Source organism: Dysidea avara, chromosome 9, assembly GCF_963678975.1.
Source record: "Dysidea avara chromosome 9, odDysAvar1.4, whole genome shotgun sequence".
Lineage (NCBI taxonomy): Eukaryota > Metazoa > Porifera > Demospongiae > Dictyoceratida > Dysideidae > Dysidea > Dysidea avara.
In genome coordinates this window covers 886302-913554 of record NC_089280.1, presented here as the reverse complement: position 1 = coordinate 913554, position 27253 = coordinate 886302, and the positions used below count along the sequence as shown (strand labels likewise).

The following is a 27253-nucleotide window of genomic DNA, read 5'->3' as shown; positions in this document are numbered from 1 at the left end:
CTTAAATGTTTTATAAAATTAATCATGTTGTATATACAACACATAAAATTAATAATTCCACAGGTGGTGGCTATTAGCTTCCTCTAGTTTTTCTCTAGTTTCTTTTGTTTCTATTTCTCTACTGCAAGCTGACGACATCACTTTATCTTCAGAATTATGTTCTCTTCACATTAACACTATTAATGATCTGCACGTTGATCTTCAAATCATTAATGTTAATGTATGTGTTTGTTTATTAACTAACACCCTCCCTCACTGACTTGCATAATATTATAGTTTCAGTAGTCGAGGATGTTGTATTTACAGAAGTACTCCATCAATAGGACACAACCTGAACACCTAATCCATGCATGATTATGAGATGTGTGAAATTATACTAAGACAAAACTATTATGGCAGTGGATACTGAACTGAAAGTCAGTTCAATAAGCTGTATGTAGCTACCAGCTATTGAACTGACAGTAATATCTTACTTGGGGCAACTACTAGACTTGTACCCTAAAAGTTGAATACTGGGAGTATATGTACCAATCATAACATACAACTACGTAGTTGCTTGATACCCATGTATATGGATGGCTGTCAGCTATTTTGTGTTATCCGTGAAAAAAAAACAACTTTTGGTTCAGTAACCATGCACTTCCAAATTATATATCCTCAGTACTAAGATCACCAAACTTGCACCTTGATGTTTCAGACCTGCTTTATCAAAAGTATATACCATAGAAATGTCTGGGACCTATACTAGTAGAAATCCCAGTACTATCCTAATCATACAGTACGATAGTACTGTATAGTAGGGACCACAAAGGAATAGGTGTGGCCCATGAAAAAACACTGCCCAAAAACCAGCTACAGCTTCACTTTTCCCTGACAACGATGAGGCAGTATTGGTTAGGCAAAACAAAGCCCGAACAAGCCTTCAGATTGCTTCTATGGAATTTAATGTTTTCAGACAAGCGTAACTTGATAACGGCTAAGGCTACGAATTTGATTTTTTCACTGTTTTACATTGCTTCAGTCCGAGAGGTGCCTTTTGGCATACCACACTATGCACAATGCATTCTTCATGGACTTAAAGTTTGTATGATATAGTCATATTGCTCAGATGTCCTATAGCTAGTTCCTTCAACCTTTGACTAAGTGTTTGAAATAACTTTAATTTGCCATCATGGTCATTTTAACCATCTATTGTAAAATTAACTCTCATCACAAAATATCATTTTGTTTATTTGTTTCTTTGTCACAAAATATAATTCTAAAATACGTTAATTCAACATCCTAAATGAACAGTTATATTGACTTCCCCTAGTTATTTTGACTGATTCGATTCAAATGCCCACACTGGCTACAACCACCTTTAGATGGTTATTTTCACCAAAAAAATCTGTAGTTTGAATTTACCCATGGAGGTCAAATTGACCCATTTGAATTACTGTGCATATAGCACTTATCAAACTCATTCTTGGGCAATTGTCACATGTTGCCACCTGATCCTCTACACCACCACACTAATTTTGTGCATAGCTCAAGTAGCTATTTAATTTTGTAATCTTGCATCTGGTGTTGTAAACGGCCGATATTATAATTAATCACGTGCACTCGCAGAAAATGTTTATACTAATAGTCTCGCGTGGCCAGAGACTAAGCCACGCCCTTCTTTTCCCGTTAGTATAGTTTACAATTAGTCTCGCCAAGTTTACAATTACAGACACTCGATGGCTACTAGAGTTGCCACTGATCTTACCCTCTATGATGTGAATCCCACGGGAAAGGAAATTGGTCGCGGTGCTTATGGGAGAGTGTTTGAGGTCGACTATCAAGGAACACTGTGCGCCGCCAAGGAGGTACACTCGATCTTGTTGGAATGGTCTCAAACTGAAGGGCGTCGTAAGATTACAACTGATTTTCTTAACGAGTGTCAAATTTGGAGTACCATTCGTCACCCGTGTATCGTTCAGTTTCTAGGTATGATATTGTACGTGTCGCATGACCTCGCTATATAGTTGTTCACCATAAATATAGGAGTGTACTATCCTGCACGTGACCAGTACAGACTGCCTGTTATGATAATGGAAAAGATGCAACATAGCCTGAGGGGTCTGGTGGAGGACTACAATAATATACCACTGAATGTCAAACTATCCATATTGGATGAAGTGTGCCTTGGTCTAAGGTACCTCCATAGTAGGGATCCACCAATCGTGCACCGTGACCTCACCCCAAATAACATATTACTGGGAGGCCGTCTTGAAGCCAAGATCACTGACCTGGGTGTTGCTAAAGTGATGCAGACTGACAGTGAAATGACAATGACTAAAATCCCAGGAACACCAGATTTCATGCCACCGGAGGCACTCATCAAAAGGCCAGTCTATGGTCCACCATTAGACATCTTCTCTTATGGAGGAGTGGCTCTAAATGTTATTACCCAGCAATGGCCTGAACCAAGTGATGCTATTCAATTCAACCCTAAAACCGGGAGAAGAGAGGTAGTGACTGAGGTGATGAGACGTCAATCTTTCCTGGACAAAATGACTGGAAGTGCTGTAGCCCTGAAGCCATTAGTGATGACATGTTTAGATGATGAGGCCAGAAATCGTCCTTCAGTGATGGAGGTCTCTATGGAAATCAAGAGGATAAAAGATGTTTGTAGTCATCAGACTGGTCGTGATGGGATGAGTCCCATAGTATGGTGGGCTGAGGTATCTGCTCAGTCATCATCTCAGCAACAGGTTTGTGAAAATTATTATGAAAGAGATACATAGCAGCTGCCGAGAACAGGACCAAAAATGTCAAAACAACCCAAGTATAGTGTGGCATAAACTGGAGTAACAATTTTGCATGCATATGTAACTCCATGTTCCCTTCACTAAATGAACAGTAGTACTACATGCAGTATTAAATTGAAAGTGCATGTGTACCAAATTGCATTCCTTAAAGAGCTATTAAACTCCATGGATTTATTGATTTTTAACTTGTTTGTTTTAACCACTTGTACATGTGTGCAACTAGACAATGTGTTTGCATTACCTGTCAAGTGTATGAAGAAAGTTATATTTAGATAACTTTGAGGGCTTCGGATTTTATCCCATGCATGGGACAACATGGTTAAATCAGATTAAAATATCAAGATATTCTAATAGAGCAATCGCTCACCCTAATGATACAGTCAACAGTAATGCTATCTGACTGCTCTATCAGATAATCCCAATAATTTACTGATTTGCTATGGCAGGCTACACCTTTATATTACAGTTATTTCTCCAGTGCTGTTAATAATACAAAATTGGCTATCTTGTAATAACATCACTGTCAGAATTATTGGTAAAAGTAAACCAACTCAGTGACACCAAATGTCAAGCTAGCTTTCTGTCTTCATCCTCCATTGTCTAACATTAATACTGTATTTGTACTCACTTATAGATATTTGAATTTGAGTGTTAATCGGATGGCTGCTGGTTCGAGGCTGCCCAGGTCCAGTCATGGATTTTTTCTTCTTTCTCCTACTTTTCAAACATACTTAGTAAAGTTAATATAAACATCTTAGGCCTTTATAAGGCCTTCTGGTATACAGGTTCTGCCTTTACCAGGTATTTTAATCATAATCATAATGAATATCATTGAATCTTTGTGGTCTAGTGTAGATTAGTGTCAGTGTTAATTTAAAGTATCTTATAAAGTTAAAGGATCACCATTCCCTCATTGTTATGCCATGACTGTACTATTGGAGTATTTGGCTACTGTGTACAACTTTCATTAGCTTTTGTGAAAACAATTCAGTAGTTCTATTATCAACAGGAGAATCATTTGAACATTGTTACTATACAGGTGACATCACTGACCACCCAACTGGAGGAGATGACGATAAATAATGAGGAGCTGAGGGGAGAGAATGGTGTTCTCAAGACCGAAAATAATGGCCTCAAGGTGGAGGTTGATGGCCTCAAGGTGGAGAATAGTGGCCTCAAGGTGGAGGTTGATGGCCTCAAGGTACACGTTGATGGTCTCGAGGTGGAGAATAATGGCCTCAAGGTGGAGGTTGATGGCCTCAAGGTGGAAGTGGATGGCCTCAAGGTGGAGGTTGATGACCTCAAGGTGGAGGTGGATGGTCTCAAAGGGGAGAATTCACAACTAAGAGTTGAAAATCAACATTTGAAGGTTAGTAGACAAACCATTAGCTATCACATACTACTATGTAGAACTAGTGGTTATTCTTCAGGTAGCACATGGTACATCATTAATTTTCTATTTCTCTATCTTACACCTAAATGTCAGTTCACTTGTGAAGCTTCTACCACTTGCAAGTGAGTCACCCAAGTGGCACTTATCAACTATACTACAGGCACTTGTGCTTTGATACATATATGCACTCAAAGTCGGACAGCACACTAATGTTATATTTCAATACTTCTTGGATTGTTTCAAATTGTGAGGGTATAAAGAGCATATTATTATACATCTATCTTCCTACAGATTTGCAGATGTGGTGCAAAGTTACGTATTAGTTAATAAAAATATATATAACAAGTTGATGTAATGCTACTTCTAAAAATCAGGTGCCCATGTAGTTATTAATACTATCCCATTCTAACCAAATAGGCAATTAATCAACCATGTATATAATTGTAGTTTATATTCATGCTATTGTTATTATTGATTCAACTAGACAATTAGATTTGTAAATACTGTAATTTAGTATATTTCAAAATTCATGAATTATTTTGTATTTCGGTGATTACATTGCTATGCACTGCTAAGGAAGCATAACTGTAACAAACCACTTTAAACAGCACATTACACACAGAAGTATCTTCTCAACTGGTTTGTAGTGTGTCTATCGTGTTTCCTCACACATTGTTTAGACAAAGCCTCGAGGCTGCCCTTCATTTTCGTTCGTGTAAGTACCCCCCCTCAACTTGAAGGATGTGCTATCTCTGGTAGCCCAAAAGACCTTCAACATTGTTTTAAAGGTGTTAAACATCTATAAAACCGAAAGGGGAGACTGTTTACAAAGTATATGAAGAGTAGCCATACCCAGTTAGGGTTGGCAATGAAAAAATCGACCCCCTGTGAATTAACCTGTAACTCAGGGGATGGAGCCTACCAATGGTATAGTTTTAAATAGTGGGACCAAATGCCTTCTGTTTGGGATATAGCTGTATCGTAAATTTTGACTGATTTTGGTTCATATTCATAAAAACAGGCAGGAACATCTAGAATGTTTTCCAGTGCTTTTTTGGGTCTTCACTTGCTTAAAATGTGATTCTCAGTACTTCGATTTTCACTAAAATGATGCTTGACGGTTCTGCAATAAAAAAATCAACCCACATGAACTCATGTAACAAAGTCCAAGGTTGGGTTACAAACTCCCATGCACCTTTTTGTACCTTACCTTTATAGTGTTCACATGCCAATGCAAGCTGATGCTCTCGCCCACACTATTATTTAGAAACTCGCAGCATCCATTCCCCAAGAATACGTATCCATTTTCAATAGTATAATGACCACCATGTAATGCACCATTCATGAAAACATTAAAACGTGCTAAACGGCATCACTGATGCTGCTGCCCATTTTTATTTGAAAACCTGACAAATCATGAAAAATTAAAATGTGTGCTATGGAAACAGCAAGGGGGATCACCATCTTATTACCCTACAGTTTTGATGTAGACTTGGGTAGGATTGATCACCCAGAGGTGGAGAAGAAACTATGGAGGTTGATTTTTTCATTGCCAACCATACCCGTTTTTCAGACTGCCCAGAAGAAACCACCTCAGAGCAAAGTTTACCTGTGCAGAAGTTTAATACAGACTTCATTTCACTTTTACTTCTTACATGCAAGCTGATTTTACCATTTAATGATTTTTCTCACATGGGTGCACACGGACAAACATAGATAGATAGGTAAGTACACACACATTTTCCAAAATCAATGTCAGTACAGTGGGCGCATACCCGGTTTAAAAAGCTACCCTAATAGAACATTCATCAAGAAGTAAAAATGTGCAAGAAAATGTCAATAATGTTTAGTTCAAACCAGGGAATCTCCACACCCAAATCCTTAATTTCTCACTTAATTTCTACTGTATAAAGTAAAGTTCACACCAGAATGGTGAAGTTTTACAATTTCATAGATATATTATTTGAACTTTACATTGTTCTAGAGCATATATTGCCCAGACAATGTGTGCCTGAGTGGGCCTTTGAATGCTCATGCTAAAGTGGTATGTGAAAGCTATTGTTTGACAGTTCTATAATAATGATGACTATATTTTATACATATGTTATAGTTATATCCCGTTACGAGGGTGGTATCATTGTTATTACATGAGGCAGAGCCGAAAGAGAGTGTAATAACAAGTATACAGGATATCACTATTTTATATCTCAGTGCGCAGAAGTTTACAGATAGTAAATTAAGTTCTGGTTTGAGTTTCTGTCACTGTGCTCAAGATTTCGTCCCAAATTGTGTGGAGATTCCACTTTGTAGCTACAAGGAGACCTTAAATACTGCCTACAAACTGTAGCGAAGGGCGGCATTATGAAGTAGTGGTTCCAGGTATGACTCGCCTTCGTCAGAAGTTGGTATGGTGGTGTCGCGTGGTGTACAAGAGAAAAATAAAGACCAAGAAGTGGCTACCGTAGTCCGAGATAGAACGATGAAGCTAGAGGAAGTTAGTTCTTCACCATAGTGACCATTGGGAGTGATTGCTGGAGCGAAAATCGTCACGGACTATTCTTGACATTTGTTAAACTATCGTATTGGTAACTTGTAGTGTTATTGTATAAAGGATTAACAGTTTTCTTGTAAGATTTAGCTAGTTTAAGTGCTGTATTGGTGTGTTTTGTATCAATATTTCCGTATTTGGCTTTTTGCTCCATTGGTAAACAATGCCATTCGCGGTTATTATGATGTCACGAACAAGACTTGAGTGGCTCCGCAACAGGGTGATAAGTTAGTTATCACTAGGTGATAATATATCGTACCATAGCAGCGCCACTCTGTCTAGCTGTATGGTAGTTGTTATAACGCGGCGCTTTGATACTCCCACGCACTGGGATTTAAATATATACATCGTGCCCCAGTTATATTAACTATCGTCTGAAAGTGAAGTATCCATTAGGCTTCGTTGTCTGCTACGTTCAACACGTTACACAGCAGTACGAATCAAGAACTGTTTGAAAAGTTCCTCTGCAATCAAAATAGACACTATGAAAAATACGGCAATTTCCATTACAAAGGGAAGCCATCACATGCTACCACCAAATTGACACTTTACACTGTCAGCAAAGATGAATGGGACACAAAGGAGTACACTGGTAAGTCCATGAAGAATGCATTGTACGTACTGCAGTATGCCAAAAGGCACTGTCAGGCTGAAGCGACGTCGAACAGTGAAAAAATCAAGCCCATAGCATTAGCTGTTATCGAGTTACGCTCGTCTGAAGGCATCAGGCAGTCAGTAGAAAATACTATTAAATAAATAATTGTTAAAATTCTTGTTGAAAGCATTTCGGGTTGATCTGAAAGCTTTTTTGGGCTTAGTTTTACCTAACCAATACTGCCTCATCATCGTCAAGGAAAATTGAGGCTGTTTTTGGGTGATATTATTCTATGGACCATGCCTACTCCTTTGTAGTCCCTACTATACAATACTATCATACTGTATGATACACTAATTAAGTTTCAATGAATAGTACACTTGTTACTACATAATTGCTGTAGATTATACATACATCAATCCAAATTGTGAATATCCTTCTACCATATTGTAATTCTACGATCATGTAGCATACTACATTGATGGCTGATCAGAGGAGCAGTCTACCACCTCCTGTTCATCCTCAGTCTAAGCAACATGTGGTCCCAGTACCTCAAAAGAAACAGACAAGGGTGAGTACATCAGTATTGTTTACAAATGCACAGAAAACTATACAGGCTAGTAGGGGTCATCATAAATACAGTAGTACTGTATAGTAGGGATCATGGAGGTCTGGGCCTTCTTGCCCAACCCAAAAATCGAGCATTACTTAACAGCTTGGCAGTGTTGGGTAGCCCATAAATGACACCACACCCTTCCAACAAGTTCCTATAAATTGAAAATAAATATTATAACTGAATTTCCTGCTAACTGACTCTCTGACTGATGCCTCCAGCTGACTATGGATAAGAGACTATAGGCTTGAATTCTTCACTGTACAATGTCAATTTGGCCCAAGATGTGCCTATTTGGTAACTGCAGTAGCTACAATACTAACATAATGGACCTTCCTTTGTCCTCCATTTCTTTCTTCACGACTGTGTAGGTGTAGACTTGCAGTAACATGTGGAATGGCTACAGTGCTGTATTTTCCATAGAATGAATGAATCGATTGCAGGGGAGCAGGGGTACTGCTCTTCATTGATAACGGGTGGAACATAGCTGGAACTGAAGCAAAGCCTGGCATTCTTGAAGACTGCACTCTTTCACAGTTAAGCTGTTTTGGCATGGAGATCACACATTTACAAGTCCCAAGTGGTTGGCATTGGCACTACTTTTGTTTCTGTTTTCTTATTCATGATAATGATTATTCAGTGAAAACAGAACATTGTTTTGGTACACACTATCGAGCTCACGTCAGATGTGGTAGTGTGAACAAAATATACATAAGGGTTTTTATTGAGCCATTACACAGAAAAGCAAGACTCAAATTGATTAAAACTATATACCATCTTCAAAAATCTTTGTTTCATTTTGTAGCCCCGATGGTATGCTTGTCACATATGTTTGTTTACAATGCAGTAAAGTCATCATCATTTCTTCAAACAACTGCCTTCATATTAGTCACTACTTCATATGTCTATACACAAGTAACTACAGAGCTAAACTATACCTTGGATGACTTGCCAATCCATTGTGAACATTGTAAGTCAAATCCCAATGCTGTAGACTAATGCAAACAAAAGTTATGTAGCACCTGTAGTTTAACATAATTGCTGTAAAAATCAATTTCTTTGCTCTCCCTACTGATAAAACCTACTCACTGATCCATTCCTTTGACACTAGAGATAATGACCGAGAAAATAAAAAAATGATTGAAGTTGCACAAACTAGGTGGTCTTTTGCTGTGACAGTGATAGCCAGACACTTACAGATCAACAGTACTAGAACATTTTCATTTGCACTTCCACTTGATTTCCACATAAATTTTAATCTTAGAAACAGTATCAGCTTGCAATGGAGTAGAAGTGGCCAACAATTATTTAAACACACTGGTCAAAGTTACTATCATCAATCTTATATAGAAGGAATATGGTAATTCACTCGTATAATACGTTAGTGAAGTGTGCAGGTTAGAAAGCCAACGCGCCACACCGTGAGTATATTTACAGGACGAAACAGTGATTTTTACACATACATAGCTCCTTGCTCCATCTTCAAATTGGAATCATTTCTATACTGCAAACACCCTCCACCTTCAGCACCCCACATACCAAATGTGAGTAAGATTGTCTAACACAATTGTGAAATACGAACTCTCAAAGTACAGCTTAATTTCTTCATTTTTTTTCTTTCTTCATTAAGAGAAATTTGGGGGCTTAGATTATTCTTTTTGCACACTTTACAAAAACCATTGTGATATGCAAATGTGCAGCACGATTAGTTGAACTTTAGTGCAATTTAAGAACATATTGCTGCACAATCACGTACCAAGTTTGGTGCAAATCTGATTAATAGTCATAGAGCTATGGACGATTATTTGCATTAAAAAAGGCCAACTTGTTGTCATGCCTACAAGGTAACCATTTATGGGAATGCGCTTATACTAGCATTTGGACACGGTACGGAACAGTACAGCACGGCATGGTACGCTTAATTTTGCTAGTGTAAATGGGTATCGATCCGAGCCAAACTATTACGTGCCAGGCTCGCCTAGCCCTGCTACTTCAACTGTGCTAGCTCGGTACGGCATGGCACGGTAGACAAATTGAAACAAACCTTACTATACCCTTGGCTGCTGTACGTAAATACGATGGCTTCTACCATGGCCAAACGTGAAACAAGGTCCAGTTACCACCTTCGACTTGAATTGGACTTTCCATCGAGCGGTAGCCGCTGATATTGTCCCTCAAACGGATTGCTGGTAACTTGTACGACAGCAACAGCTTGAAACGAGCTTGAAAACGGTGCGGGCATCTCGTAGGACGATACTTTAGCCATCACGTGCTTATGTATAAACTTGCCCAGCACAGTTATTTCCTTACCAATGTAAACGTACACTTAAAACACAGCGTACCGTACTGTACCGAGCAGGAGCTACTAGTGTAAACGCACTGTTAAAATTGGTATGTATGTAGCCTAACCATCACAGCTCAAACATTTGTAGTTTAAAAGAAATCACACTGACAGCTAAGAGTTACAAGGTAAAAATAAGCAACTTACTGTAAATTGTGGGGCTGAATACTCTAATAGAACAGTCACCGCAGGGTAAAAAAAAGTACATGAAAATGTTGAAAAAGTTACCAGCGTTCAAATCAGGGACCTCATACTGAACACCTAAATCCTTAACCACTGAGCCACTGCTATCATGGCTGATCACTTCACTTATTTTCTACCTTATAAATAAAAATTCTAGCTAAAATCTACTCAGTAGTATTTGATTTCACAACTTCTTTCACCCAGCAGCATTTTGAAGGCCTCACTCTTTATACAGCTTGGCTATTTTTGCATGGATACTCCTTACTATAATAAAATACATAATTTTTGTAATGTGGTGAATTAGCACTGACTGTTCATCAGAGTGTTTTGCAAACACAGAACTACAGTAAAATGACACAAACATTGTATAGACCCTGTGTGCACTAAGGCATGGTCTGGTGAAAGTTGTTATGGCTTCAGATTTCATGATGATTTACGGGGGATTTTGGACAGAAATGAGGGCAAAAGTATCGAGCAAAAACCTTTCTAAGAACAGATAACTTACCATGCAAAAAGTATGTTATGTACTGTTACCTAGTAACTTACTTTTTAACAGCAGTCCTTACCTAAGCACTCCTCGGGTTTTTCAGTATGATTACTTTGTATTACATTATAAAAAAATTCCTACCATGGAACGAATATGTTTTTTCCCTGGCAGATGTGCCATTTCAATGACATAAGTACACAGGGTATATAGTTGTTTACTATATATGAAAACTTGTTACTGGTTTATACACTGGTAACATCACAGCAGATGTGGTGATCCATTTTGTGAATATTTAGCCTCTCAATAGCCAACAACTCTGTTGTTATATAACTGAATATTATAGAAGATCAAACACTGCCAGGTCAATCACACAGGTTATAGTTGTAACACACTTTACCCTTGGGCCTGTGGCTCTCAGTTGTCATGTTTACTAATCAAATACAGACCAAATGAATGTGTTATAACCAATTTGTTGTATGGGGTAATCAGATCAAAGAGGTCCATTTGCAACATGGAAGAAGTAAGAAAACCTGGCTTTATATTGGCTATTGTGTGCTGTATCTAAGAAACAATTTTACTTCTGATGGTAATTCACTAGTATGTAGCTAGTTTATTTGTTGGTAGTACATTTCCGTAGAATGAGCATATGGCCAATTATTCTGCCAGCCGCCCCTTGCTTAAATCGAAGAGACAAGATTTTCCTGGTAGCCTAGAGGCTCTGCTTTAAACGCCTGAAAATCCTAATGGCAAAGTTTGTGAAGGTCGCTATACTAAACTGGTAAATGAAGCAACCTTCGAGCTAAAGCTTACTTATGCAGAAATATAACACTGTACAGGGTTCAGTTAGCTTTTGTTTCTCACATATTGGCTGCTTGTACCACTTATGGTTTTCCTCACAAGAGTGTGCATGGACAAACATGGACAAACATTGGTAACACACACACACACACACACACACACACACACACACACACACACACACACACACACACACACACACACACACACACACACACACACACACACTTTTATGAAAACAATTTCAGTATACCAGGTGCTGATATCAAACTTTGGCTGACTGTATACATGCCTGCTTTAAAAACTGCTGCACATATACTGTCAGTTAGGACATTATTATTTAACAATGACAAAACACTCTAATAGAACAGTCAGTACACTAAACTATATTATCCATACACACTGACCACACATGATAACAAAACAACTACTACACATATCCTGTCAGTAAGGACATTATCATTCAACAATGACAAAACACTCTAATAGAACAGTCAGTACACTAAACTATATTATCCATACACACTGACCACACATGATAACAAAACAACTACTACACATATCCTGTCAGTAAGGACATTATCATTCAACAATGACAAAACACTCTAATAGAACAGTCAGTACACTAAACTATATTATCCATACACACTGACCACACATGATAACAAAACAACTACAACACATATCCAGTCAGTAAGGATGTTATCATTTAACCCTTAAATCCGCACGCAATTATTAATAAAAGTGCACTTTCAGCCGTAATGCGTGACTGTAAACAAAGCGCTGTAACTTCCATACGGTAAGCTGTAAGGTTATGCAATTTGTACCATTCTATCCATGATGTAAAAAGGAACAAATCAGTACCTAGGGTTTTACCCTTTGGCAAAAGCATAAAGCCAAAACTTGCCATGAATACAAGCTATCACAAAATACAAAACAACTCATTACATACCTTCAGAAAATGGTTGATAACTTCTTCACAGTGTGTCCTATGGAGTTCTGGTAAGGACTATTCAATTCTCCATTCAATGACAAATCACGCCGCATAAAGCTCACATGAGTCAAACATTTTTTATGAATAGCTACCGACGCGATGCGTATGAAGTAACAGGAAATACAGTTGCCGTTCTTCGTGGCGTCATAACAAGTGAGCAATTGTTGTCACAGCAATTATTAATACTTGTCTAAGTAGCCCAATGAATAAACTTTCCATTGTTATAAGGTTTTCAGTTGTTATCATTAGACAAGCTTGGCTGCGCTGGCTGTTTAGAAACCATTCTTTAAGCATGTGTTACTTATAATATTTGTGCGTTTTACATGCTTTAAACAAAAACTCGCCGATATATTGGAATATGCGGCTTTAAGGGTTAACAATGACAAAACACTCTAATAGAACAGTCAGTACACTAAACTATATTATCCATACACACTGACCACACATAACAACTACTACACATATCCTATCAGTAAAGACATTATCATTCACCAATGACAAAACACTCTAATAGAACAGTCAGTACATTAAACTTTATTCCATACACACTGACCACACATAATAACAAAACAACTACTACACATATCCTGTCAGTAAAGACATTATCATTCACCAATGACAAAACACTCTAATAGAACAGTCAGTACACTAAACTATATTATCCATACACACTGACCACACATAACAACAAAACAACTACTACACATATCCTGTCAGTAAGGACGTTAACATTCAACAATGTGATAAAACACTCTAATAGAACAGTCAGTACACTAAACTATATTATCCATACACACTGACCACACATGATAACAAAACAACTACACATATCCTGTCAGTAAGGACGTTAACATTTAACAATGACAAAACACTCTAATAGAACAGTCAGTACACTAAACTATATTATCCATACACACTGACCACACATAATAACAAAATAACTGCTACACATATCCTGTCAGTAAGGACATTATCATTCAACAATGACAAAACACTCTAATAGAACAGTCAGTACACTAAACTATATTATCCATACACACTGACCACACATAATAACAAAACAACTACTACACATATCCTGTCAGTAAGGACATTATCATTTAACAATGACAAAACACTCTAATAGAACAGTCAGTGCACTAAACTATATTATCCATACACACTGACCACACATAATAACAAAACAACTACTACACATATCCTGTCAGTAAGGACATAATCATTCAACAATGACAAAACACTCTAATAGAACAGTCAGTACACTAATAACATATCACACTAGTGACCCAATAATACCTGTAATACAGGGAGTTTAAATATTGACACTAAAACTATTGAATGTAGGCCCAGTGGTGACTTGATGTGAATTTTGATTATGAATAAACTACATAAGAATAACAAGGTGCTACTGAGGCCAAATGTAAATGTGCCATGCGAAAAGGTTTGATGGTGGTCGTGCCATTAAGCACAGTGAGCCACAACACAAACTCATACAATGTTTCAAGTACACTAAAGTACTTACTTTACTAGCCATGAACAAACTAAAGTTATCATAATGCCAATGGTTAAATCTATTCAGTACCATATTCAATATTATATATGACATTGTGCCAGGTGTCACAACAATATAAACTAACCCATGACCCAACTCTGGCTCAATGTTAGATTCACAAAACTGAAACCCACAATCAATCTTGTAAAGTGTTACTATAATACAGCAGAAGTTTGATCACATCTGGTGATATCTGGCTTCACACAATGGATTTACACTGGAATTGAACTCTAAATAATATTTTAATGGTATACGTGGTGACTGCTAATCACACCACTCCTAGACAGTAAACACTCACTACAAGGTGTTTATTAGGTACATCACTAATACATGTTAAGTGGATGTGCCTACCAACCAGAAAAACTACGTCATGGAGTATTGTATGTTAAACCTCTCTATACTAGTGTACTATTGACTCCATTACCACCAAAACAGTATACTCAACTTACTATTGTTCTTTTCATCACTTTCAGTTCTTCCTTATTTGCTCCTTAGCCATTTTGAGCTAATCCCTAGACAACAGTAACAAAATAAACTGATCATTTCCTACACATGTACAATGTGTACATATACAATACATTAGCTATAAACAGTGTCTTGATGGTGGGGTGAAGATGAGTGATGGAATACCCTACCATGTCCCTTATGTCTACAGGGTATATGACTACATGAACTGTTTATGGTAACATACACACAATATTATAATAACACTATTAGTAATAGTTCTTGTTATTAGTGTATGTATATAACATGTGTGAATCCCTAAATGTGTTTGGTGATCACCAGTTACTATAGTAACCATTCATCTAATGTGTTTGTTGTGTAAACAACATGTTAACATTGTTATTACTAATTTATTGTTGTTGTTTAGGAGCAACTGGTCCAGTCCCCCACACCAGACCTGTTCAGTGGACCAGTGAACATCAAGTGGCAACATGGAGCCCCCCCACCAGTGGAGGGTGTGTCCCACACTGCTGTGTTATGTGATGGGAAGGTCTACATTGGAGGAGGATGTGATAATACTGGACCATCATACAGGATAGTACTAGTCCCATCACACAGGATAGATGTGTACAATCCAGTTAACAACTCATGGAGCCCTTCTCCTATCAACACTACTTATGGCTTCTTTGCCATGACCACCCTCAACAACCAGTTGATCACTGCTGGAGGGAGTGATAGAAGTAATAAGGAGACCAACAAGATATTCTCACTAGATGGTGATCACCTAAAGGAGTACACCAAGATGATTACACCAAGATATTTAGCCACAGCTGCTGGTTATCAGGGAACACTTATTATAACTGGAGGTAAAGATGACCAGGGTAGGACATTAGCCACTACTGAATTGTTTGACAGTACCACTAAGAGATGGTTCAGTACTGGACAGTGGTACACTACCAGTGATCTACCACTACCACACTACTGGCTACAATCAGTAATAGTTGACAACACCCTCTACCTGTTAGGAGGATGCAATCAATATGGCAATTATTCTCCAGCAGTATTTACTGCTCCACTGGACACTCTGTCCAGTCACCAGTTGAAGTGGAGTTCACAACAAGATACTCCATGGTGCTATTCAGCTCCTGTCAGCATACAAGGTAGACACCTACTAACAGTAGGTGGACGGAAGAAGACAGGAAGTGGTTATGTGTTCACTAGTGACATTAACATGTTCAACAAGGTCAGTCATAGCTGGGAAGCCATAGGACATATTCCATCAGCAAGAAGTGAACCAGCTGTAGTTAGTGTAGCTGATAACAAAATAGTTGTAGTAGGAGGGGTGGATGATAAGTACCATTGTACTAATACTGTATGGATTGGCTCATGTGAGCCACAGTAACTGTACACATTGTACATGTTATTATTGTACCATCTTATTAATAACAAGTTGTTAGTAAACTAGTAATTGTACTAACTGGTAATGTGTATTTATAATTATAACTGATTTCTAATTAATATTGCTATAACACAAATCTCATGGACCGGGTCACTATATAACACAATTGTCAGACACTCACAACAGGATCGTTACCATAGTAACATGCACGTGATATGTGTGAATACCCTCACCTCTCAAATATTCCTCAAAGAATAGTAAGATGTTGTCTTCTTTCACTATCATCAACTCATCCTTGACCATTCCTTGTTCCCTACAAGACACCATTGTGGTTATCAACCATCACTAATATTCCCTGTACAAAGATACTTGTGGAGCTATCAACACTATGTCACTAACTCTCTTGATCTGATTCCAGCTATATAATAATTAATGAGACTACCTCCTGTATCATATAGCTATAATATATACCTTCCAAGGGGTCTACTTTGGTGGTAAAAATCCTGTATGTAACAAATCTTGAAATGTTTAGCATTAACTGGAATACATGAACCAGGTGATGTTTAGTAGCCACAAAAAAAGCTAAAAATTAAAAGTGGATTTTTCTCAAGAGAGCTAACATTTCAGCCAACTAGATTATTAGGTGTCAACAACACACATGTATGGTTTGGCTCCATTACAAGTTCAGGAAACAGATGTAATGAACATTGCACTTTTATGGCTTCCCATAAGAAATGTATGGTTGATTGGCCATCAGTATTATGTCGGACATTTGAACAAAAAGATTTTGAAATATTTTTAGTGGGTCAAGCAGTACTACAAATGAGCCAAATTTCAAGATCGTGTGTAATTGCATCATCCATGAGTTATTAAATGTTTTTGAGGATTCAGCTCAACACGTATATACTATAGTCTAGGTCAGGTCAATTGCTGGCTATGAAGTCTTTAAACCAGTTTTACCTACTCACCTGGTAAACCATAAATTATCCCTAGTGTATGTGTGTACTAGAGGGGTCTGGGAGTATACTCCACAGGAAAAATTTGAAATTTCAATGCTTTGAAATTGAATCTGAGAGCATTTTCAGTGGTAAACGAGTACTTGAATCTATAATATTATGGCAATGACTGTCAGGTACTGTACAAGTAGATACATCAGTAAATGATGACATTTCAGTTAGACTCATATGCTTGATAATCTGTTAATGGAGACAGATTGAATAAACTGCACCTACTTATATCTGAATGTTCTATTAGAGTAGTTAGATGACTGCTCTATTAGAGTATCTCAATCTCGTACACTCCCAATACTGATTCTCATAGTATTTCATTCTTGTATAACGTTTAGCACAAATCCTACTAAGGCAAAGTTAGTTGGATAATGACTAAAAGTAGATACAATAGTGACATTGGACAAAAGTGAAGGGGTACTGCCTCCTCCACCACTCAAAAATTGCAGGGAATTTTTTGTTGTGAGGAACCATCGACTTTCATCAGAAATTTGTCCTGACCGTTGACCTGGTTCCATTTATTTTCGCTATATTTTCGTACACTGCTTACTTGTGAAGCTTTGACCGTGCTGGGAAAATAGCTTGACCGTTGTTCTTAGTGACACCCCCTTGGACCGGGTAGCTTATCACAGAATATACATTTACACCCTTACATGTGTTAGTATATGCAGGTCTGTAGTGTTGATAACCATATACCACTCACTGAAGCTATGGATGTTGAATCCTTCCGTTTATTTCTGTCCAAGAAAGAATCAATTACAATTTCAACTGCCGCAAGCTGGCTGCATAGGTTGCTGCTGCCGCTACTGGGTTGATTCTGCGCCAAATTTCCGCCACACCGGTTCCACGTTTCGCTGATAACACCCAGAACTGCGAAATCAGCGAAAAATTTTCCCTCGAATAAACTAATCATTAATTTTAGGTCAATTGTTAATTCTAATTAAGCGTGTCATAAATTAGAATGTAGCGAACTAACATGTTAAAACTGCTACAGCAAATTTAGTGGAGAAGGGCAAAATTTTGTTAGCATTACATCGGTTACCATGTTTACCAAACGAAGTTGCTACAGATCCGACCAGTCGGACACAAACTTTAAGCGCATCGTCAAGCGCATCGTGCATCGCTAGAAGTCCGACTAGTTACGTGATCTTTGTTCTTCATCGTTTTTACTTACTCTGAGGGGAATTTCAGACTTCTAACAAGGCGTACGTGAGGAAGGAACTCAAATAATAGGATATGAGGTATGTAAGTAACCTTGTCAGTGGATAGGTGTGCAGATCAACACGTGTTTCACTTGTCTGTTCCTGAGTGCATTGTAATACTGTGAACAGAAGTCTTCACAGATGTACATGCAGTTAATTTGGCTTGGCTACAGTATCAGAGATCCTTGTAGTGTGTAGAGGATGCATGGTTGTATCAATATTTATTGTGAGCACTTCAAATTGTTCTAAGCAGCAGTCTCTCTAGTGTTGTATAAATCATAGATGCTTTTGTCGATCACTGAGTAGAGGTATGGTACAGCTTAAATCCCTTGACACTGCCTGTCTAGGTTGTGTAGTGTTAGGCCAGGAAAACTTGATTGCTTGTTTCTCATCCACCAAAATTCAGATTTCCATGTGGGCGGTAGGTCATTATTAAAGAAGTACTCTAAATCAAGCTGTCTGTTATTATAAACGTTAGCTGAAGCTTGTTAAGTAACTATTACTTACATTTTACTTACATGAGATTTGCTGTGCTGTAAAATGATAGCCAGCCTTCTTAGCATCAAAATATGTGTGCACATGATTGATGCCTGGCCTTAGGTAAAGAAACGAGTTCTCAACTACCAGCCACCTGTGTAAGCCTGCGTCCCGGCCTGTGTTTAAGGTATCTATCACGGAATGAGTAGTGATAAGTTGTTCAGCAATAGACAAGTCATACATTGTTAGTCTTGTTACAGATTAAGCACGTGGTATTAATAAATACTGCATGCTTGAGACATCATGTATCAAGATGATTGTTGTGACATCATGTATCAAGATGATTGTGGGATTACAACTATAACAACTATACTAGATCAGAGGAGGTTGGACGTGCTTTAAGCGCCACTAAAACAAATTACACAAAATCCCTTTTGTTGAGGAGGTTAATACATCACGATCTCAGAATAACTCACTGTTCATGTTTCATTAATAGAATACATATGTGAAGGCGTGAAGTAGTGTGCACCAAACTGCAACTTATTAATTACACACGGAATTCAAGCACTGATTACAAAACAAAGTACATTCCCTTGAAGCTTACACAAAGGATGATCTGAATATCTAATGATCCCCACCGATCCCCACCGTTTTTCAGTTTTGTATTGTGACTATTGATGATCACGTGAAATACCAAATCAAAGAATGTAATTAAAGTATAGCTCACATGAACGCGTCCAACCTCCTCTGATAGGAGATGTACTATTGATAGTGATCTTAAAAGTCACCTGAGGCTATCTATAGTGCTAGTAACCAGACTTTAAAATATTTATTATAACCTTTCAGTCAGTCATGTAAATAATGAGGTCATGAAGTACATCTTAGCTATATGTTAGGGACCTACTTGACATGTTTACTATAATGAGGTGGTCATATTAATGAGGTCACTACTAGTAAGATGCCCTTAGCTATGTTTGGGACCTACTTGACATGGTCACTACAATGAGGTGGTCTTGTTAATGAGATCATGAAGTACACTTTGGCGGACCTACTGGACATGGTCACTATAATGAGGTGGTCTTACTAATGAGGTCATGAAGTACACCTGTTTGAGACCAACTAGAAGTGATCAGGTGTCATATAAAAAGAGGTGGCTGCTTATTGAGATTTTTCTGTAAGCTAGAGAATTTTACACAATACTTCATTTGATGCTACCAATCAAATAGAAATCTGTGGTGGGGTTACTGAATAGCTGGTACCCTGTGATCTTGCCCATGGTTGTATACTACATTCACCAAACGAAAGTCAGCAACGCCAAAACAATTTTACGGTCAGCTTACTTTCTGTCCTGTTTAAGACAGCTGTCATTAGCATGGCGTGGCAATGACACAAGGGTAACACTCAATGCTAGGTAGCACACACAGTTTTCCACTTGTTAGCTTACTTTCTAGACAAGACAAACATAATTGGGTAGCTACTTGATACACTAATGTCACAGTGTGGCACTAACATGGGTCTCAATACTAGTAGCCATAATTTGCCACTTCCTTTTGCTCTTTCTTCACTTGCTTTGCCTAGGTATTGGTGACTAGCATGTAACCTTTTAAGGGGTAGGATGCAGTAGAATAACTATACAACAGACTAGTATACTTTGAAGTTGCTATTTTTAGATACTGCTAAACCTCTCTGTGTTAACAGTAACCCAGAAAAAAGTTTAAAGGCATGCTGGCTGAACTGTCACAGCCAGTGTAAGCTAGATATGCTGCCGGATATAATTCTTGTTGTTTTGTGCATATGTCTACTTGTGTTCAGTGAAATATAATAAAGTTATGTGCATCCTTTCTTTCAAGGCAAGAACTATCCAGTGTCAAGTTACAGCTACCACAAGTATAGTACCAGTTAAAGAGGATAAGGAATTCTAAAAACAACAAAAATTGTACTGCAGCTATTTAAAAATATTGCACAAAACTAACTTAACATCTCAATGACAGCATGCAGTGATGATAAGTGAAGAGGAGCCAGATTTGAACCACCATGTTTGAAGCAGTATGATAAACAACCCCAATTGATGATCGAGCTTCAAAAACAGCAAAAGACAAGAAACAAAGTATGTGAAACCTCTCCACATAAATTTTCTATTTGAATAATTGTTGTGAAGAAAATGACTGACTATTTGATTATGCATTAACCACAAAAAAGCAGTAAAGTAAAGCCTGAGAGCTATTTCTGTCTCTTCTAAAAATGAATTTTTCAGTGTGATTATGCCACCTTGTTCACAATCTTCAAGCTTCAAAGTTGGCTTCATCCTTAAATAGTGTGTTTATGAATCAAATTGTGTCATGTGACGAAATAGACAAATTGTTTCAGCACTAATTTGTAGTGTCACTGTTTGATTCTTAACCAGGGATGGGATCTTTGATATACAGTGATTTGTACAAAATTACTTACACGCACTGCACCATTACAGGGTTTTAGTATAGTATACTGTTATATGATAGGGCTGGATACCAGGTTATGGTGTACTTTGAACATAATGACACCAAGACGAAGATCCAGTACAACAACTACATATAAATAATACATCATTTGTCAATCTTCTTCAGCATATCTACTCTCATGACACATAGCTGTGGCAGACAAGAGGTTATCTAGCTTTGGACCATGATGTTGCCTGTATTAGTTACATGTACAAGTTGTAATGCAGTTTACATGCTTACTATTTTATTTTGTGTAGTACTTGTCCAGAATGAATGTCTACCTAGCCCTGGAACAGTCAGGGTAACCAAATCAACATGAATCTTGGTAGTACTAAGAAACGACTAAAAGATAAACAAAAATGCTAAGTTATACAAACATACAGCTAGGCTTTATTTCAGTGACAAATATTAGATGTATGTATGTTTTCCAGTTTGTTGTACAGACTCAAACAAAATAAATAAAAGCACTGTTTGGAGTTGTAGTGTTTGGAGTTGTAGTGTTTGGAGGGTTGTGTGTCGACCAGTAGAAGGTTAAGCATAGTTAAAAGCAACTACATGGTTTCATAGTAGCTTGACAGATACGTTGTCCGTCCTTAACAGCCACTAAATGGATGTGTGTGTACTGTGTGAACCTTATTACTATTTCAAGTGTTTACATAGCTAATGATGTGTACTTTCTTGGTGGCCACTTCAACTTAATTAATTGTTTACTGGAAATATCTCAAATACAACATTGGTAGGTCAGCAAATAAATTAAAATATTTGTATAGCGATCAGTCAGTCTAAAAACAGTACAAAACTACAAAATACAAGCAATTGTGGTGTTGATGAAATGGCACAAGCTTGTTTGCAGCCTAGTGTGTTATGAGAAGATATTTGTAAGCAGTAAAATGCATAGGAAAGAATACAAGGCTCTTGCAAAGTAGGTAGTGACAAAACTAGCAGGCCTGCCAACCTAGGAAATAATAAAACCTTGAGACTCTCTCTTGGTGTCCAGAATAGATTGCTGTATCTGCATAGCTAAAGTAGGGATAGCAGGTGACATAGCCTCAAGCTATGCCTGGAACTGCGACAAGACCAGCAACACATGCACATGCCCATCTTCATATTATGGGCATCAATATAGCATTTAAAACAAGTGCATCATTAAGCTACATATGCATGGATTTCTAGACCTACAGCAAGTGTACGCAGGAGTCTTCTCACTTCTCCAGCTAAATAGTTATGTTCAGACTATAAGCCATTACTTAATCACTAATAATTTGAAAGCACAAGGCACTTACAATATCACGTGATGATACGGATTGAGAAATATCAATTTCTACTTAGAGACTGATGAATGAAATTCATACCAAACACATGCTACATATCTAAAACATGCTGTATAGCTGGGTGAAGGTGCTCATGGTGTCACTCTAGCTAGTTAAGCACTTTCACCTTCAATGAAGTAGGCTCACCACTTGAGTTCTGATCTTGTAAACTCAAGTCCAGTCACTGCATGTCCATTTCACTAGCATTAAGTAAAAGGTTCAAAGCCAGTATTTCACAACTTTGTCTCAATCCCTACTGTTTTCCTGCTTGTAATCATGTGATTGCATTTCTATTAAATTTGTTGCCTAACATTTATAGTTGTACTACAATCAAGTTAGCCCGGGGGAACACCCAGGGATATCCCCTGGAAAGAAATGACACAGCAACTTTGGATGTTTATTTGTGGTCTTGCATGCCAGTCAGTTTATGTATTTATTATTATTACTGTGTCAACTTCGCAAGCGAAGGCTTTACATGGGGAGATTTATGCAATTACAATTGATTAATCTGATTCTTAAATTGTTCAATAGAGGTAATTTCTTTGATGTGATTAGGTAAGTTATTCCAGATATTGCAAGCATTAGGTCCAAACGAGTGCTGATAAGTGTCTGTTCTTGCAAATGGAACTAAAATATTGTTCGTGTGAGATCTTCTTGTGATGGTGGATTCTGCTGTTGTTGTGGTATTAGATGAAATGATGTCACTGAGTGGGACACATGTCAAGTTATGAATGATCTTAAAAAGGAAGCACAAATGGAAGTTATGTCTACGAGTATATATCTAGTTGTTGCCACCCAAGTTGATGAATTATACTTGATACACTGCTAGTACAATAAAAATTGTTTGCAACAAACCTTGCAGTTCTTCGATTAATCTTCTCTAACTTCTCTATGTCTCTTTTTTGCCATGGCGACCAAATGATACTTGCATATTCTAATTGTGGTCGGACTAAGGAAAAATAGGCAGTTTCTTTAAGATGTTGATTATTTAATTTAAGATTGCTTCTTAGAAAGGACAAGGTACGGCTGGCTTTAACAGTAATATTGTGTATGTTTGGACCACTTAAGATCTGATTGTATAGTAATGCCCAGGTACTTACAATTCTCAACTATTTGTAACGGAGTGTCGTGCAGGAAGCCATGTTGGGACCCATGAAGTAAATTGTTACTTTCTAAATGTTTCATTAGATGGGAGGATATGATGTGTTCTAGGACTTTACTAATTGTAGACGTGAGTGAGATTGGACAGTAGTTTTGAGGAGCTGATCGTTCCCCCTTCTTGTAAATAGGTGCCATGTTAGCCACTCTCCGATCATAGGGGACCTCACCTGTGTCCAGTGATTTCTCAAATATTAACTTTAAGACAGCGGCTGTGACTTCCGCAGTTTCCTTTAAAAGTCTTGTACTTATTTCATCTGGACCTGAAGCTTTGTGAACATCCAAGTTTAGAAGTAATTTAATTATACCAGAAGTGGTTACATTGATATCCTCCATGACTGGATGTGGGCTGGGACCTTTGTCAGGTATATAATCTTGTTCATTGGTGAATACTGATTTAAAGTGTGAGTTAAAAACATTTGCCTTTTCTTTGCTATTAGTAATAACTTTATTATTGGCGTTACGAGCCTGTACTCCATTATTATATCCTTCTTCAGCTTCTTAATAAGACTCCAAAATTTCTTTGAATTTATTGAAGAGGTTCCATCTTCTGAATTTATAATGAGTTTAGAAATGTGAGCATCGTGTGATTGTCTCATTTGCCATGTTTCAATGTCAAAAATCTCCTTTATGTTTCTGGTGAGAGAGATGCCTTGTATTGGTGATATAGTTTGTTATGTTTCTTTATTTGTTTTATAGTAGAGGTTAACCATGGCAAGTCACAATGTGTTCTGGTAAACTTGTGTGGTATATGTAACCTCATACTGTGCAAAACAGTATCCTTGAATTTCATCCAGAGCTCATCTATGGATCTGTTATTAGGAGAGCTAAAATCGGGACTATTCGTTAAGGAAATTATATCTTGCTTTATAGAATCCCAGTTGGCTCTATGACACAGGTAGATTTCTCTATAGTTCTGTTTATTTATTGTGTTGCACTTAGATATTGACACAAACAATATTATCATGATCACCAAGGCCATGCAGGTAAGATGTCAACAGTGTACTTGTCATTGGGGTGATTTAGGAAAAACAGAAAGTATATTTTGATGTTAGGTCGGTTGGTTAACTATTTGTTCTAATCCATGTTCCTGCATTACATCAATGAGAGCAGAGTGGGTAGCAACATGTGTCCTGTTTATGGAAAGAGACATAGATTTCCAGTCAATGCAGGGAGCATTGAAATCACCAATTAGCCATATTTTAGCATCTATTGTTGTCTCATGGAGCTTTTGTAATGAAAGATTTAATGGATTTATTGCTGGTCATCAATATGTAGTTGGTGTGGGTTATTTTCTGTCCCCACACATACCATCTGGCATGCAAGACTAGTCTGTTCTAGAATGTTGTGTATGACACTAGCTATCTTCCTTGGCTTGTTGCATTGCTGCAGACTTCAGTTTAGACACTAGATGACTAATGGTGCTGATCCGTGAGAATTAGAAACCGTGAGTTTAGAGCTACTGCTTGTGAGCCCTTGAGCTTGATAGTGAAATCATGAGACTCACAGTAAATCCATGAGGGTCAGCAGAGCTGGACTAGTGTGCATGTGATTTAAACTGTACCATACCCCTAGTTGTATTATTATTATTTATCATTTTTTGTCAAATGACAAGGGGCTGGGCCTGCAAATGTGCTCCCCACAAGTACATACAACAGAACAAAGAATACAAGAACAATACACTAATACAAAAGCAATGCAAGTAAACAGAAAAGATACTAGGACAATACACTAATACAAAACAGTACAAAAGAAATTGTTTGAGGGCAGCACTGAATGGATTGATATTGGTTATCTGTAAGACAGGTGCAGGTATGTTGTTCCACAGAAAAGGTGAATTATGCACCTATCAATGTAATCTCCGACTACCACTAATACAGGCTGAGGTGGGAATTTGTGTCACTGAAAATTACAATTCCTCACCTACTGGGGAAGTACTGGAGATGCAAACCCTGATCAAGTCTCGACTTGCAAACCCCAGGAATATCTGTGCTAGGAGGGGATTTGAACGGTCATGTGGTGTTGGTCTAGCGATGAGTTGGTGTGAGTGGATTCTAGTATGAATGTAGTAGTTAGCGCCACAGACACTCCTTCCAAATTGAAAGCACACACTTTTGCTGAATGTTAATACATTAATCATTACAAGTATACTTATACATCTAATAATGTTAAAATAAGGTGAGGTGTACGACTTACAAAACATCTAACACAAACATAGCCAGACTTGGTGATGTTATTCCTAAAGCTTGTTTGGTGGAAAGGTATGCCACATTAATGATGCAAAGCATGCTATCTTCCAGGAAATTTTTGATATTCAAATTTTGAGCTTCAACACAACACCAGTAGGGTTACTACTCCATTGTGATTATCTCAATGTTGTATGTTTATAGTAAACTTCCTACCATGTACATGCCACCTAAGAAATGTTTGATCATTAAACCCCTGAAATTGAATGTGAGAGTGATTTTAGCAACAGGCCCATAGCCAGGGGATTCGGATGAACCACCTGTATGGGTTACCAATGATTGTTTGATATTATAGGCTGGCAGGTGAGAGCATGCTCATTGGCAGGCTACGTAGGGCACTGAACGCCACTCCGTCTTATGTAGGTAACTAGATTCTGGGTGAGGGGTAAAAGAGCAGTTGCTCAAACACTCTAAGGGGTTTCAATGTTTCCATAGAAATCCCCTTTAAATGATGATGCAACAGTTGAGTATTTTAATTAATTATTGTGGTTTGTGCCTATAATAAGTGATGTGCAATTATTTTACAGATAATTTCACATTAAAATTGTTACCAAATGCAGGCTCAGAGCATCTAAATTTCAAAACTTAGCAGGTGGACATATATACTGACATGGATAAAGCACATTCACAATGCTAAGGGAGTCTGGGGAATGCCCCTCAGGAAAACGTAGTAGCTACCTATGTGATTCTTTATCAAATGCAAGTATAATACAGTGCACATGATTTTTGTAAACATTAAGTATCAATGTAAAAATTGAGGTACATTTAGTCTTTTCAAAAATTCTAAAAACTTGTTTCAGATAAAAGTAAAATCACTTTAGTTTTAGCTAGTTATAACTAAAACAACACTAATTTTGAGGAGATAAAATATGAAAATGTTAAGTATCTAGGGGTACCCCCCTCCCCTGCTGCTGTGATCACCTATAGCTACCATGTTAAAGTTGAGCTGTGGCCACAGCCTTAATAGTTGTTACTGGAATAGGGTCACTCAATCTTGATGTTTATTATATGCTAGTGGTGATGTGACTGAATTCTAATCACCACCAACCAAACAGAATTGTCTACAGGTGAAGATTTGCTACAATGACTAATAATAACTATCAGATTGTATGGTGTCCCAGTTGAGCCTACCAGACAAGTATATACTCTACTATCCCCTGCAGGTTAGCTAGCCCCACCCAACTGCAGACCATCAGGTGTAGTATACTCTCCCACTTTAATACTAGATTACGATAGT

At 37.7% G+C, this 27253-nt stretch overlaps 1 protein-coding gene and 3 long non-coding RNA genes across 5 annotated transcripts; 2 read left to right on the top strand and 2 right to left on the bottom strand.

The window, feature by feature from the left end:
• Positions 1-1648: 1648 nt before the first annotated feature.
• LOC136265346 (probable serine/threonine-protein kinase kinX) lies at positions 1649-16242 on the top strand. Of its 2 annotated transcripts, XM_066060145.1 has the most exons (6): positions 1649-1968; positions 2026-2735; positions 3832-4056; positions 4099-4161; positions 7798-7899; positions 15168-16242. In XM_066060145.1, the coding sequence occupies exons 1-6, from the start codon at positions 1719-1721 to the stop codon at positions 16140-16142; spliced, it is 2325 nt and encodes a 774-aa protein (XP_065916217.1). In that variant the 5' UTR covers positions 1649-1718; the 3' UTR covers positions 16143-16242. The 2 variants fall into 2 exon arrangements, with proteins under 2 accessions (XP_065916217.1, XP_065916216.1); XM_066060144.1 differs by having other exon boundaries at positions 3832-4161.
• Positions 7686-18011, bottom strand: LOC136265380 (uncharacterized). Its single transcript, XR_010705489.1, has 4 exons — positions 17850-18011; positions 16373-16452; positions 14746-14808; positions 7686-7879 (listed from the first exon to the last, which is right to left on the bottom strand). It is a non-coding gene; the product is annotated as an uncharacterized lncRNA (long non-coding RNA).
• Positions 18012-18101: 90 nt separating this feature from the next.
• LOC136265376 (uncharacterized) lies at positions 18102-21784 on the top strand. Its single transcript, XR_010705484.1, has 3 exons — positions 18102-18387; positions 20676-20932; positions 21560-21784. It is a non-coding gene; the product is annotated as an uncharacterized lncRNA (long non-coding RNA).
• Positions 21333-22587, bottom strand: LOC136265383 (uncharacterized). Its single transcript, XR_010705492.1, has 2 exons — positions 21543-22587; positions 21333-21496 (listed from the first exon to the last, which is right to left on the bottom strand). It is a non-coding gene; the product is annotated as an uncharacterized lncRNA (long non-coding RNA).
• Positions 22588-27253: the final 4666 nt, after the last annotated feature.